At 28.9% G+C, this 16,535-nt stretch overlaps 1 protein-coding gene across 6 annotated transcripts in view; it reads left to right on the top strand.

Moving 5' to 3' along the window:
• LOC115209612 overlaps positions 1-16,535 on the top strand; it is a 278,107-nt gene that overhangs the window by 250,292 nt on the left and 11,280 nt on the right. For 5 of the 6 annotated variants that reach the window (XM_036501249.1, XM_036501248.1, XM_036501245.1 and 2 more), the window contains 6 exons: positions 3,024-3,162; positions 6,541-6,727; positions 8,604-8,725; positions 10,919-11,133; positions 11,481-11,834; positions 13,235-13,338. In XM_036501249.1, coding sequence (XP_036357142.1) covers positions 3,024-3,162; positions 6,541-6,727; positions 8,604-8,725; positions 10,919-11,133; positions 11,481-11,834; positions 13,235-13,338 — 1,121 coding nt within the window. The remainder of the gene's footprint in view (positions 1-3,023; positions 3,163-6,540; positions 6,728-8,603; positions 8,726-10,918; positions 11,134-11,480; positions 11,835-13,234; positions 13,339-16,535) is intronic. The other variant, XM_036501246.1, reaches the window with a different exon arrangement.

Genomic DNA, 16,535 nt, shown 5'->3' with positions numbered 1-16,535 from the left:
AATATGTAAACAGGTGTTGTATATTTAAAAGTTTTTCCTCAAGACACTTGAAAAAATTAGCTGTATTATATGTACACATAAATTACTAATAGAGCAAGGCATTTGACATAGTCGTATTTTTCTAGTAGAAATTAGATTAAGAATTTGATTTTTATCATTTAAGAAAAGTTCTAACAGTTTTGTGTGTGTGGTAACTGAAGATTTTAGCTATACATAAATTTGTTTCACAAGCATTTTTTGTGGAGATTAGGTATCATCAGTGGAAAGAAAAAGAAATAAATCAACCAGTACAGTAAACAGTATTATGTGATTGGAAATCTTTTATCATAAACTTTTAAAGTTCTTTCAAGAGAATTTACCAGAATATCAATAAATTAAAATGTATCCAAAACCTTTGATTTAGTTTTAGTTTGATAAATTCTGTGAAGCTTTTCCATGATGCACATATTGTACATTTTTGTGGCCTTATAGACTAGTTTCATCTGTAATTTCTGTAAGGGTTTCCAAAATAATTTGTTGCACATTTAGTCAACATTTAAACAATTAGTCCATGAATTCTATGGAACAAAAGAGAAATAGATACTACTTAGGATATTCATTTCCATTACTCAAGAGCAAAATGATCATAAGATATATCACATTGTCATATTTCTAATTTATTAAATTGTGCATTCTGAAACATTGTTACATCATAAGCATATGTTCATTTAAGCAATCTTCCAATTGTATTTCATTATTAAAATTATCAAAAAAATAGAGATGAAAGAATTCATGTTTTTAAAAAAAATATTACTATATGTAGATTGAACTCAAGGAATAATTTTCAAGTCACTTGGCATATATATATTCAAAATGTGACCGCGTGTGTACCGTTGGCGATTTTTTGGCTCTGTCTTCCCTTCTCTGGATCTTTCCTTCTCCTATGTTTCCGACGAAGAGCACCGCTCGAAACGTTAAACCCTCCTTCTTTCCTTCTTTCCTGAGCATCCAGTAATACTATATTTGTTCCATGTCCTCGCATTGTTGTGTTTTTTTGTGCTTTCTTGTTTGGATTAACCATATATCTACATATATATATATAAATTAAAATGACTGTAGAAATTGATAACAATCAATTGACATCAATTTAAATCAGTGGTCTAGCATATTCAAAAAAAAAAATCCAAAGGTTTAAAAATTATATTACAATTAATAAGAGAAATGACCACGTGCTAGAGATAGATGTCAAATTACCTTACCACAAAGATAGATAAGGCAATTTCACATCTATCTCTAGCGTATAGGAATCCATTTTAGTGGTCATTCCTCTTATTAATTGTAATATTATATATAAGGGTGTGTGTGTCTGTGTCTGTTTGTCTCCACCACCATCTCTTGACAACCATTGTTAGTGTGCTTATGTCCCTGTAACTTAGCAGTTTGTCAAAGATCAATAGAATAAGTACTAGGCTTACAAAGAATAAGTCCTGGGGTTGATTTGTTCGACTAAAACCCCTGAAGGTGGTGCTCCAGCATGGCCACAGTCAAATGACTAAAACAAGTGAAAGAAAAAGAACAGAGTAAAAGAATGTAAGTGATTAAACTCAGAAACATTCTAATGAATGTTGGGATTGTTAATGATTTTCAAACCATTTGTACTTGTAATTACTTAAATGGTTTCTAAGTATATTAGCTTTTGTGTTGCAAAAATGATATTCTTTAGTTTAATAGATCCAAAATATGTTTAAAATATTGATATTTTGTGTAAAGTACTAAAAAGTATATGAAGTGAAAATTTGGTCAAGAAAAATATCAGTTTTTGAATTAAGAACTTTTGCATTACAATACATGAATCTGCTGCAATTTTCCCTTTATTCAAAGTTGAGTGCTTTTATTAGATTATTCTTTTATTTTAGAATGGATAACTGGAAATTTTTACTGATTCCTCAGCTAAAAGCTTAATATATTTTACCTAAATTCTTTAGCACCTGATTCCAGATTTAGTTGTAAATCCATGAATTTTCAGAAATTTACATATTCTAGTTGGAGAAACTGAATTTGAAAATATTGAAATGTAAAATTTAATGAGACTTTCCAAAATATATTGGTATTTTCATGAAGGAACTATGCTGTATATATACTGTCTTTGCATTGCATATAAATATTTTAACTGTTACATTCATTAACCCAAGAGTTAATGAAACGGAAAATTATCATTGATAAATTTTCTCAAGAAATATAAATTTTTGCAGTCTAATAATTATATATGAAAAATTAATTTGTATGAGAATAAAATGAAATTTATTTACTGAACAAGATATCTGATTTTTCACTTTAAAGATGGCAGCTATTGTTTTTACAACTACTACCAAAGATTTGGATCTTGTCGTAAGTGATTACAACCCATGAAATGATTTAGCATAGATTTACCTTTAGTCATCAACCTATATTCTAAATTACTCTTGCACTATTAGCAAACTTATCCATAATAAGTATTTCCCAAAAATCTTTATATTTGCTGAAATCATATCTAAGCAAATGAAAGAGAAAATTTGCACTTTTGCATTTACACTATCTAAAAATGTATTTCTTTAGAATAGATTCACAATCATTGAATGAATTTTATATATTCTAACAGTTTAATGCATACTTTTCCATGTTAGATTTATCACTTGTCATCTTAGTTAGCTATCCTTAAAATCATAACTTTTGATAAATTTCATAATATATATGCACAGACATGTATAAATACCATCATATATACCTAAATACATACAGGCATTAAACAAATGTGTATTGAATATTTTACTATTACTTCTGATTATTTATCTAATTAAATATCGTAAATATTTCTAAGTATTTGATAGGTGATTACTTTCTATGTCTTGCATAATTGCTTTATATAACCTTTAAATTATTAGTACTTAACAGGAAAATATTAAATCAAAATGCACCAAACATATTTTGTACCTACTGAAAATGTTATGTTTTTGATTTTTTTTTTTTTTTTGCTTATTCTTAAATGTTAACTCTCTTTTGAAAAGGTTGTATAGATGCAAATGAGGTTTCCTTGTTCAACCAACGTCATCTGATGGTATCTGTCATCTACTTCTCATGTCAAATCTTCTACTCCACATTGGTTACTCTTACATCATTCATGGTTATTATATATGCCATTAACAAGTAAGTCATATCTAATTCATCTAATACAGCATCTTTATTGAATATACATATATAAATAAATGATAAAATTAAATACTGGATTTCATTAAAAGTCAAGAACTCATTAACAGCTTGTTTTTTTTTTATGTATTTCAGCCATAAGTTTTGTGTTGTAAATTGCATATTTTATGTAATTGTTTCTGTTCTTTTTCACTATAACCTAAAGTACATGGAAATGTGCTTTTTAAAATTCTTGTAATTCTGTATTTAGCCTTTTCTGCTAATTCATTTGCATTAAAAATATCTGCAAACATAATTTTTTTCTTCATTTGCAATTTTTAGTTGCCAATATTTTTAGCATTGTTTTAAAAATACAACTTAGAGAAGATGTGACAGGCAATATAACTTTAAGAATTCAATAGATAAATGGTAAAAATAAGAGATAATGTCAGATTTTTCAACTTATGACTTTGAAAAGACAGATAACAAATTCTATGTTCCTTTCTGACAGTCTAAAAATAGATTTAATATTGATGTGATATGCACAGATAAATCATGTTTTAAAGTCTGGTTGGAAAAAAGTACTAGAGCATGCAATTTTCGAATGAATTGAAGAGCTTTTCACATTGAAACTGTGATGCTGAATTATTAGTTATATTTTCCTAAGACTATTTCCTTGAAATCATAATGTATATTAAAAGAAGATTAATGAATAGATAGGTTTGCTGGCTGTGATTAGCTTAAAGGCAGTTCATAATATTGTCAAGAATGAATAGCATTGGTTGTTAAGTAACAACATTATTGTGAGCACTCTATATGAAAGACCTTCCACTTTCAAAAAACCTTCCACCAGAATACAGAAATTATCTAGCATGTTAAAGCAATGAAGTGGTGACTCTCACACCCCTAGAGTTTGATTTAATACTTGACTGAATGGATAGAGTAAAGTAGAACATAGAAAGATATTCATTTTACCAAAGATGTTAGACCTAGCACTCACTTTCTAGACATTTGTGTGCATTGTCTATGTCCATGTATTTAATATTTAAAATTATTTAATTAAAAAAATACAGAAGTATTTCAATATTTTTATTAATTTCTGTTTCTTAGATATATTGTGCAGATTTGTATTTTTATATTTTCCATATATCCTTGTCATTTTCTCCTTTGTCTCTTCTTTTCTTTTATCAGTTCACATGATCACTTAAAATTTAGAGATGTCAATTCACTTGTCTATTTCTGTTAGATAAATCAAACATTTTTAAAATGTTGTCAGTCCACTAAGTTGACTATTAGCTAATATCCGCTTTCCTTTCAAAATGACCTTTCATGGAGTCTATTACATTCTTGTGTGTGTGGATGCACATAAGCATAAGATGGTATTTGTTTTATTTTATTTCTTTGAAGATTTAAAAATCTCTTGCGTAACAGTTATTAAAGTATTTGATCTATTTTGTTATTTCATCTTAGACCATGTCTGATTATGCATATTTTGAAGTATTTCTATATTTTTGACAGAATACGAATGAGTTCTTTCTGCACTCCATACCATTGGGTTTTACTTCATTGTTTACTGTTTAATTGAGCTTTATCTTCAATGTTTATTATTTAATTGAACTTAATATCTGTTCTGATATAATTTTGCTATCACCAGATTTTTTTTTTATGCTAACATTTCAATTTTGCAATATATTTTCATTCATAAGAAATTTTTGACTACTAATATATTACTAAAAATGTTCATACAAATAGTAGCTTCCTGAATACTATGATTTCAAGTGAATTCATACTTTGTAGTGTTATAATTTCACGCATTTTTTAAAGTAAAGAACAATGCTTATGAGATATATCATTAATACTCCATCTTCTAATTAAACTTGTTCCTCATCTGGTAAACCCTTTTTCACTCATATATTATAAAATATCAAAGCTTTTAGATTATACTTAATGTGTTAATTTGTTAAATTTAATTATCATAGTTATTGCAATCATATTTCAGATTTTATCTCTTTGATGTAATTTGCTAATCTAGTAAAATGTCTTCATATAGTTTAACCACTTTCTCAAAAATAACTCATTTTATCTAATTACATATATTAATTATATAAACTAATAAGTATTGTCATAGTTCATGTGTTATTTCTATATTCTTCTTGTAAGCAGCTTTTAAATTCAAGTACACAACTCACATTTACTCACACAGCAGATCACTCTTTCTGTTCTTCTTACACATAGATCTTGCTCATGTGTTTATGCAGACATACACCCACATACACAAACCTCATTCTGTTTTACGCACATAGAAATGCACATACTAAAGAAAAACCAGATCATATTTTCTCTCATCTACTTCATTAAAACATATTTCTTTGCTCAATTTGCTTCGAACTGATGTGTCTCCTTATCTCATTTTATCTATGCTAGACTCTCTCCTTAATTTCATTTTTGCAAGAGCTGATTTTAGGTTGTTAAGTTTCTTTTGGCTGAAAATATATAATTCTAGAAGTAAACCATTCTATATCTGATGTGCACATAAGCTATAGGGTATTATTTTCAAATCTGAAAAATTATCATTATGTTTTTTATAGGATAATGCAATAATTCTTGTCTGTGTAGTGTAATTTAAGTTACTTGAAACATTTCTATTTTAGCTATATACATATGTGAACTGTTGTCAATTTATATATTCACGATATCAGCCTATTGGTTTCCCTTATTTACACATATTGTATGATATTTTTATTTTGTTACCTTCATAATTTCCATTTTTCTCTCTCTGGAATGGATATATTCCTTTATCTGTTACCAAGAATAACCTCATCTACTGTAATTTAATTTTTTATTTCATATTGTAACTTAGACTATTTTCATATTAACACCAATGTTGTTGTAAGTGTATTAATCCTGCTATCAAACTAAGTTTATTTACCTTTTATGAAATTATAGCAATATTATTATATAGAATATTTTAGCAGTATGGTTTGAAATATTACTGACTTCTTTGAAGTAAATATTTACTGTAATAATGTTGTAAAACATTAGTTTTTTTTGCCTATTAATACTCTGTACTATAATCTATTTTGATATCTCTGTCTTCTATTGATTTTTCTTGTATATCCCTAGTATATATATATATATATATATATATATATATATATATATATATATATATATGAACTTCTGTTTACTGCAAATATTTTTTAATGTGCTCAATTCAACCATGCATATTTTTCTGTGGGAGTTTAGCTTAAGAAAGAAAATATGGATATTGATACACACATGAACAGATGTACATTTCTGTTGTCATTTCTTTAAATCTTAATAAAAATTCCTTCAATATATTAAATAGGTTTGTTTCTGTTTATTACTGACAATAATTCATTTCCTGAATTTTATTAGAGATCCCCTGAGCTTCCTGAGTCAATACGATCAACTATCTATTGTCAAAGCCAGCCTAACAAAGCTAGAAATGACTGCAATGAAGGTTTATTTGCAGTCAGAGTTGGAACGTCAGCATGCAGTAGCTAATCAAACAAAAGGTATTTGTGAAGAACAAATGAAAAAAGTAGCACAAGGTCTCAATGAGGTGGGTAGCTATTTGATTATTGTAAATTTATTAATTGTATATTTTACTTGTGAGATTTAGTTTCTCTTTTGTTGCATTTCTTATACTGCATTCCAGAAACTTTATTACTCTTCAGTTTTATGTATAAGCATATGTAAAATATTATTAAACAAGTTTTTGCTTGGACTGCTCCAGTATACCATGCACTGTCAAATCGTGTGTACCTCAGTGAGTGGTTCTGTCAATCATTGGATTCTGTCAAAGTATTAATGACTGGTATCTACTTATTTACAATCAGACATACTCCTGTACAGATGATACTGCCAGTACTCATTTACCTTTCCCATGCTGGCATTTCCCACATTTTCAATGCTCCTACTCAATTCACCTTACCACCTTTGCATTCTGTCCATCCCTTTGTCACTAACCCATGACACTGTTCCATTTCTTTCCCTTTCTCCTCTGCCATACCCCTCCAATATTACTCTCTCTACTACCACCCTATAAAACTATAAATCTTTCCTTCTCAATTTACTTTACTTTATATCATCAACCTGCTTAGTATTTTTAGACGACTTCAGTAGTATTGGTACCATGGAAAGAACATTCAGTACACTCTAAAATGATTGCCATTAGAAATTGCATCCTGCCATAGAGACCATGCCAAAGCAGACATTGGAGTATGATGCAGTTCTCTGGCTTTGTAGAAAGCATCCAACCATGCCAGCATGACAGACAAGCATTAAATAATGATGACAGTGATGATAGTTTCTTGCAAATTATAACTCTGTCACTAGAAGATTTGAGTACACTGGATTATGTAATTCTACATATGTATGTATGTTACATATATATATATATATACACACATATATATATATATATATATATATATATATATATATATATATATATATATATAGAGAGAGAGAGAGAGAGATAGAGAAAATAGTAAAAAGTGTGTATATATATATATATATATATATATATATATATACACACATACATATATGTACATTGTATGTGTTTGAGTTTAAGAGTAACAGTTGTAGCAAAAATTTCTTTGAGTAAAGGTCTTAGGTCTTTTCATTCAGGTTCACCTGGGGCTAAGTAATGTCACTACGATAACAGTATCTAATTGACTGGGTTTCCTTTCTAAGGACAAAACATATTCCAGACCTAATCTAGTATCATCTCAAACAATGTTCACACATGATCCACATTACACATATTGAATAACTGTCTGGTTACTGTTTCTAAACTGAAATACTTATATAACTTATATGATTATGTGTGCCTGCATGCATTTACATTATGTATGTTATATGTGATTGTGCGTGTGTATCCATTCATTTGTTTGTTTTTACATCTATCCTTTCATTAATTAAGTTTGTTTCTATGAAAGTTAGATGGTTTGAAAGACGTCTTTCAAAGTTTGTTTCTGTTTATTACTGACAATAATTCATTTCCTGAAAATTATTAGAGATCCCCTGAGCTTCCTGAGTCAATACGATCAACTATCATTTTATCAGTTGCCCATACAATTCTCCTTAGCATCAAATTACAGAAGTACTGAAGTTCCAGCTGAAGATGAATAATATTAAGATCACTGGTTTTCATATGACATGGACATTATTCCTCACAGAGGCATTGCAAAGGGTTCAGTCACTTTTGAGTGCAGGCTTGAATTTGTACAAAATATGACTCATGTTGCCTCTTAAGGTTGGGGGAATATTTTTGACCATCGTTGTAATTGGCTCCTCATCTGATTAAAAAATATGTATTTCCTTCCTCCATATTTCTTATGCATGACTCTTTACAGTGTTTTTTAATGAGAATTATTTCTGCTGTTATATTAACCATTTATTGTAGAAAAGAATTTTTTTCTATATTTCAGTTGAAGGGGAATTTGACAAAAGAAGCCAAAAAAGTTATGTCAAAAGAAAATCTTAGTAACTTAATTCGCAATCACACACGCCGCGTCCTAGAAGATTTCTTAGAAAGAATAGTCGTTTACAGGTACACTTCATTTATTTTATCGAATTAATAGTTAGTTTTATAAAATTTTTCTGCAATAACTCATGTACTGAATTTTTGTTGATTAGTGTATATTGTTTTAGCCTTAAAACTTGGTATTATAATTGGATGGTTATCTTATAATTGAAACTTGTATAATTTAATTTATCCAAAGTAAATGTTGTATTATGAATATGTGTGTCTGTATGTGTGTATGCGTGCACATACATGTATATATTTACCCTATTTCATCAGGAGTCAAGTCAGGGATGTATGGTGTATGTATTCATGTTATGTTTGCACCAAATAGCTCACCACTACGTGTACCAGACATACATGTGTGTACTGTATTATGTTAATGCTATACTATTGTCACATTGACTAGTTATATGTTTGTGTGTTTCTCAAATTGCAAGAAAGAGGCAAGGAGCTTGTGTGTGTTCATTTTGTACATATGTACTTAGTATTTGATTCATAATGTAATCATGCATGTATTTGTAACTATGAATGTGTATATTTGGGCTTTATTACATCTTAATGTGTGCGTGTGTGGATGTAGTTGTTTCAAATAAAATATTAAAAAATAATTTGGAGGTCAATGCTGGTGGTTGTCATTCTGAATTGTAAAACAGGAGTAGATTGAATTTGGTAAGGTGTTGTATACAGTTGATGTGTATGTGTGTGTGTGCATGAGTGTACTTTTGTGTATGTGTGTGCATATGTATGTAGGTTTGAGTATTGTGTTGATAGATGTGTGTGTGCATGCACATGAATGGCTGTTCATAGAAGTGGTTCATATGCATATCAATGCATACTTTTCAGTGGATATTTGATTTGTCATTTATGCATGAAAAATTGCTTCTGTGTATATTTTATTATGCATGTATTTGTATATACTTGTATATGTGTAATTTATTGAGTGGATATATGTGTGTGCAGAGTTTTGTCATATGATTGTGCATATGTTTGCATGTGGCTGTGTAAGGTGCAGTTTGTCATGTTAATTTATGTATATGTGTGAAAGTGTGTATTTGTTTGTATAATGTTTGAATGTGTATAGTGACTGGTTTTAATATTCATAGATAAGCTGGTTTGCATATATGTGTGTTAAGGTTAATACATATGTACAGAAATAATTTTTTTATTCTCAAGCGCTTGAAAATAAAAAAAATTTATTTCTGTATCTTTCAATACATCTCAATGCTTCTAAAACGAACTTTGTTTGTTTACTTTCATCGTAAGTTGAATTAACACATATGTGTTTTGTGTGTGTATGTAAGTGGGGTGTGTAAATATGTGTGTTCACATATACACACCAACACTTCACCACACTCTCTTACTACTAAACCAACACGATAAGCTGTACATATATACTCATATGCAGGTGCACAAGGATATATTTGAATCACACTTTAACATAGTCTTAAAGCAGATACTATGTGACCTTCTGGGTGAAAATACTGGTCTTATTGTTTATATGTAATTCTCATCCAGAGGGTCGCTTTAAGACTGTTGAGGTAACAAATGTAATACAACGCTTATGTGATAGCTTCATTGATCAAATACTTGCCTTACTCATCATACAAGCTGAATTGGGGATCTGTTATCATTATATGTCATTTGTTACATACGCATTCATATATATGTGTATATTGTATGTATGAACTCAGAACTCTTTATAAAGTGGTCAAATATAGGAAGAGCATCCAGTTATAAAAACTGAATTACTTTAAAATATTCATAATGTTTCTTAAGCTAACATGTCTATTAAATCATCTATTACTTTCATATACATTGTTAAATTGTGCTCTAACTTACATTCTAGTTTTTCTAAGACATTTCGAAAAGAAGTAAAATTAATTTCTTTTCTTCCTTAGCTTCATATAATAGATTACATCTTAAAATATTCTGCTAAATTTTTTACTCTCATGTATGTTTGACAAATGTCTTTCAATACTGACTGACAAGCAGACATGCACATGTACACAGGCACATATGCAAGCTGAATTTCAAAATCTTGAAAGTAAGCCAAATTTTTTACATAATTTTGACAGACAGGAAGCAGTCTCTTAAAAGTAAATAATTTTAGTAAAACTTATAAAGAATATTAATAAAGAATCATTTACATTAATGAATAAATGTTAATGTTATTAAAACACTTTTAATTTTATCTATTTTGTGTGTGCATGTAAATAGAGATCGTCTCAAGAACTATGTCCGGATAATACAGAAACGTTTACAATTTGATGTTAAACAAACTTACCATAGTGTTATGGAAAACCGATGGTTAACGGGGGCTAAATATTTACATTCTTCCATTCAACAAATAAGAGAAAATTCGCACGATCTTGCAACGCGTTCCTATACAGAGTGGATGCAGATTGAACCTAATATTTCTAATCTTGCTCTCTGTAAGTACACTTTTTAACTTGATTTCACCTACAAATTTGTGTTTGGTTTATTAATATTTTTTTAATAAAATCAGTCATTAATATTATGTTTTATGTTTCTAATTGTTTTCAAACTTTAGATATGCTTAATAGTGACATGTTTCACTATATTGCCATTATTATTTGTATTCGATAATGTTATTTATCCTTCATAGTTGTTTGAAAATTTGAAGAATTCCATAACCACCACACTTTGTGTTTAACTTTATAACACACTGTACAGCTGGATACTGAAATGTTGTTCATAATTTTGATGTTATATTTTGTTATTTACAGGTAAACACATTAACATTTATTTTATTTTTCAGCTTTATCATTATCTGTTCCCAAATTGCCACGGTTTGAAGAAGTCTTTAGGGAAAAAGTTTCACCTACTAACACTTACACAGAACCACCTCAAAATAAATCAGGGCAAACAAATTATACTCGAAACTTATGGTTTTATACAGAACATAAACATTCAATGGGTCACCGAAATATGACTGACTATTCTCACAAATCTTCAAAAAAAGGAGACAATAACCAACTTTTCTACACTTTTGTTGGTATTATGGTCATTATTGATGCAATGTGGTTTTTACACCGAATGGTAAATATAATGAGAACAACCCGGCTCTTACTTTATGGTTATCCAGTCTATGTTGATTGCAGAGAAGGGAAAGGTATGTGAAATTTGATTCTCTGCTATTTCTTAAATATTTCTATTTCTTGTGTTTAAAATAGTTGTGTTGGCTACAAAAATAATTATTATTTTATTATAATTACTGTTTGTTTATGTTCATAAAATACAGTGTTTCAAGATAATTGAATGAAAATTAGTTACTGTTTAAACAATACTTTTAATATTTTCAGAATGTTTATGAATTTAATGAAAATTTCTGTTATATGTTGTTGGTTCTGACATTATATTTTCCTGAAGTTATCAAGAAGTAGAAGCATAACATATTTTATTAGAAAACAAAAATGACATAACAGTCCAGTAAAATATATGTATGTAATTCCATTTAATAAAAAAAAAATTTAAAGACTTATGGTTTTTATAGATTCAAAACTGAAATTAGCTTTGAATCCTTTCAACTGATGTCCTTTATATCAGCCTCTGTCAAATGAATTTTGTTGAGTAAAGACATTTTCCTTAATTAGTAACATGTTAGTTCACATTCAAGAAAAATATATACTTCTGACAATCAAGGTGTCACAAAAAAGACACTAACAACTAAGTATATTCAGATATACAGAAAGAGAAAAATATTAGTTTTCATAAAAGCAGGTGCATTTTCTCTTTTTGAGGCTCATTCTAGAAGTGTATTCTTTCTGTAACTTTTCTCTTTATCATATAATACTCTGAACCTAAATTTTCTTCTTTAATCCATCTTGAAAAATTAATTTGTTTTTATTCAAGTAGAAAATTCATTTAACAAATATGAAATTAAAATTTTTTTCATGTATTTATTTTATTGAAGCTAAAATTCTTATTCTCAAAATGTTGATAATATCCATGAGATTAACATTATTATTTACAATGGAAGTTGTATTATTATTATTATTATTATTATTATTATTATTATTATGAAGGCAGCAAGCTGGCAGAATCGTTAGCATGACAGGTAAAATGCTTAGTGTTGTTTCATCTGTCATCACGTTCTGAGATCAAATTACACCAAGGTTGACTTTGCCTCATCCTTTCGGAGTCAATAAAATAAGTACCAGTTGATCATTGGGGTTGATGTAATCAACTCACCTCCTCCCCCAAAATGCTGGCTTTTTGCCAAAATTTGAAACCATTATTATTATTATTATTATTATTATTATTATTGTTATTATTATTATTATTATTATTATTATTATTATTATTATTATTATTGTTATTATTATTATTATTATCATTATTATTATCATCATCATTATTGTTATTATTATTATCATCATTATTATTATTATCATCATCATCATTATTATTATTATTATCATTATTATTATCTTGCTGTATATTTTAAATATTTGAAACCAGTTTTTCTGAGCCATTGTTGAAGTTAAAAAAAATATTACTCTTTCAAAATAGATCGGGGATTACCATCTCTGGATAATGCTCATAGAAAACCCAGTTCATGCTGTAAATCTGCAAAGAAAAGATGTTGTCATTCTGTAAGCAAATTCTTCTCAAAGGTAAAGCACATGTCACACAGTTGAGTTGGTGCAAGATATCACACTGAACACCAGTTTTTTTTGTCTGCATGTTCTTTTCCAATATCTAATATGGGAGCGATAATTGAAAAAGTAATATATAGAATTCACCAGCTAATTGATTTTATATTTAATTATCATTAGTTTAGTGTCCGTTTTGAAGTGCTCTAATAGGTCAGATAGAATTTTGTTGAGGGTATTTTCTACAGCCAGATACCCTTCCTGTTGCCAACTCTTACCTTTTTCCAGGAAAGATATTTCCCCATGACCAGACATGGAAGAATGGAAATGACAGACACTGCTTGCATGATGGTGACACTCATTTACAACCATCAGGCAATGTCAAGGCGAAGAGACAATAACACACATACATACTTATGAAGGCTTCTTTCATTTTCCATCTGCCAAATCTATTCACAAAGCTTTGTTTGGCCTGGGACTGTAGTTGAAGACATTTACCCAAAGTATCAGGTAGTGGGAATCAAAACCATGTGGTTGGGAAGCAGGTTTCTTACCATATAGCCATGCCTGTGCCTATGTGTGTGTTATCAATTATATATATATATATATATATATATATATATATCAACTTATATCAGTGCTGTTGTTATAGCTGATGTTTATAGATACATTTAATTGGAAGCCTACTCAAGGAATTTCAGATGCTTATAGTTAGGAAATGTTAAAATTCATTTGTTTTAAACGATTTATAAATATTGTTTGTAAATCGTCATCATTACTCATATTGCTACTCATTTCTAATACAAAGATCACTTTTTTTTAGAAAATATATGCTAATTTGCAATTGAATACTTTCTTTAGAATTGTACTTATTTAGGAAGTCTACTTTTTCCGAATTTTATTTGCTGGATTTCAGTTATTTTAGTTTACATACAATACAATACAATTTTTTTCAACTGGGTGACAAATATAATAGGTTTCCTTCTAATAATTATAATATTTAATAATTATGTTACCTTCTCTCAAAAACAAATGTTTGTTGATGATGATAATAACCTCAGTATAAACTGTCATTGTCTTCAATCATTGTTATAACTTTACTAGCTGATATTGTCAAATTGGTCTACAGGATAGCAGACATATTAATTTTGAAACCCAATACATTGATAATTAGCCTGGCACTTATTGATATGTTTTCTTTAGTCTACTTTTTAAATAAATCTCTTTCACTGTCACTCATTCTTTTAAATCAAATTTCACAGTACTCAGTCCAGTTTTGGCCATTATATATATGTTGCTGGAAAATCAATATATGTGCAAATGACAAATTTCTGGGACCTGTCACAGTTAACATGTTAACGATAATGATGACTTCTCAAATTTATTGAGTAGCCATAAGCTGTTAATTTTTAGTTAAGTGTAGTTGTTTAGATTGAGCGTAAAGGACCTTAGTGTGGTAATTAGGATATTAAACTCATGATCTTAAAGTTGGAGGTTCAATTCTTGAACTGGGCTCAGTATTGTAATATTTCAAAGTATTTCATGATGTTCCAGGCCATTCAGTTCAGCTGAAAATGAATACCAGAGGCATAATCTAGCATCTGGTCCAAGAGACATCTTACACTGTCAACTGTTTAACACCTCAGAAACTAGGATAAGCTCTAACCTAATAAGCCTGTAGGCTAGAGAGGGGTTTTAACATTTTTTTTTATGGTTGCTTCTTTAGTTGTAATATTGTACACAGAGTAGAGAATATAGCAAAGGAATAATATAAAGTGAAAGAAATAAGTAAAGCGGAGTTGAGTAGTGTAGAAGGGAACAGTGTGATGAGGGAGCAATAGCAGAGGGTTGAAAAGTTTTGTAACAATATTGAGTAAATTAGGATTGAAGGATGCAAAAGAGTTGATATCAGTACAAAGTGGTCAAGCAATGTATGCTAATATGTGACAGTAAGGAGTGGTTAAATATTGTAATGTGCAGCCAGTGTGTAGAGTGGGATTCCCTCAGAATGGATAGAATTTTATAGTAGTCTGTGACAGGTGGTGGGAAGCAGGATGAAGAGTTTGTATAAACAACAATATACAAGCATAATCCAACTATATGCACTGCAAATAGTGTATACAATCATGTGTATGCACATTGCATGTGTAATCACATGCATTATATACAACAAAATGCAAATAGTCATGAATTTAAATCTTATTACTATAGATGTTGATCTTCTCAATGCTAGTCTGCTTCATTGATTAAGAAGGTCTTCTCTTCATGTTTGCAAAATAAATAATTTTTAAAACAAGAAAATATTCACATATAAATTTTACTGAGAGAGCTAATAATCTAATGCAAATGATTTAACCACTGTAATTTTAAACATGTGAAAGTAAGAGGTGAACTGAAATAGAAATAAAAATGATATAGCACAAAAATTATCTTAAAACCCAAGTATCATAATATTTCTGGTGAATTACCTACAAAAAGTAAATTAGGCAGGTGTTCCTTTTTGTTGCTCTTTAAATTTATTTTGCCTGTTTTATTTTTCAATGTTTTTGCATTTGCATGCAGCTATATGTATCAAGGAATGTATGCACAATTAAATTTGTATGATTCAGTAATACTTAATATAAAAATAAAATGTTATTTTCTTCTTCAAATAATAATGATTATATTGTGTTGGGTATAGTTGTTTATTGAGAGAGTTGATAAAGTTTGTTTGTCTTATCAATCATAGGTTTTAAACTGTGATACCCAATAACAATTGAGGAATTTTGTTGAAAAGGATGTACATTATTTACCAGTAATTTGGAAGAAGTAAATTTACAGACATAGTCTACAGTAATGGAAAAGTGCCAATGCACCAGCAAGGCCACAGCTAACAAGCTGAAACTAGTAAAAGAATAAAATAGTGCTAATTCTATATTATAAAATTCACTACAATAATCAATTCTGTATAAATATTAGTTGATTTAAAAAGGTGCACAGCCATAATTTATAATTAGCATCTTCTCAGGATTAACCTACAATTTTATCCTTATGATGTAATTGATTTCTGATTAATGTAATGCTCCAATCTATAGTTTGATTATTGTAAGCATAGTGTTTGCTTCATCATCATTATTTTTCCATACAGTAAATCATGTCTTGATACATTAACAAGCTACCGTGTCAATATATAAACAGTAGTAACTAAATGTGTTATTCATTGATTAAAAATATTTTCT

The sequence above is a fragment of the Octopus sinensis genome, linkage group LG3, assembly GCF_006345805.1.
Source record: "Octopus sinensis linkage group LG3, ASM634580v1, whole genome shotgun sequence".
In the NCBI taxonomy this organism is placed as follows: Eukaryota; Metazoa; Mollusca; class Cephalopoda; order Octopoda; family Octopodidae; genus Octopus; species Octopus sinensis.
Note: the sequence above shows the minus strand (reverse complement) of the source record. Positions and strands in the feature narration are given on the sequence as shown.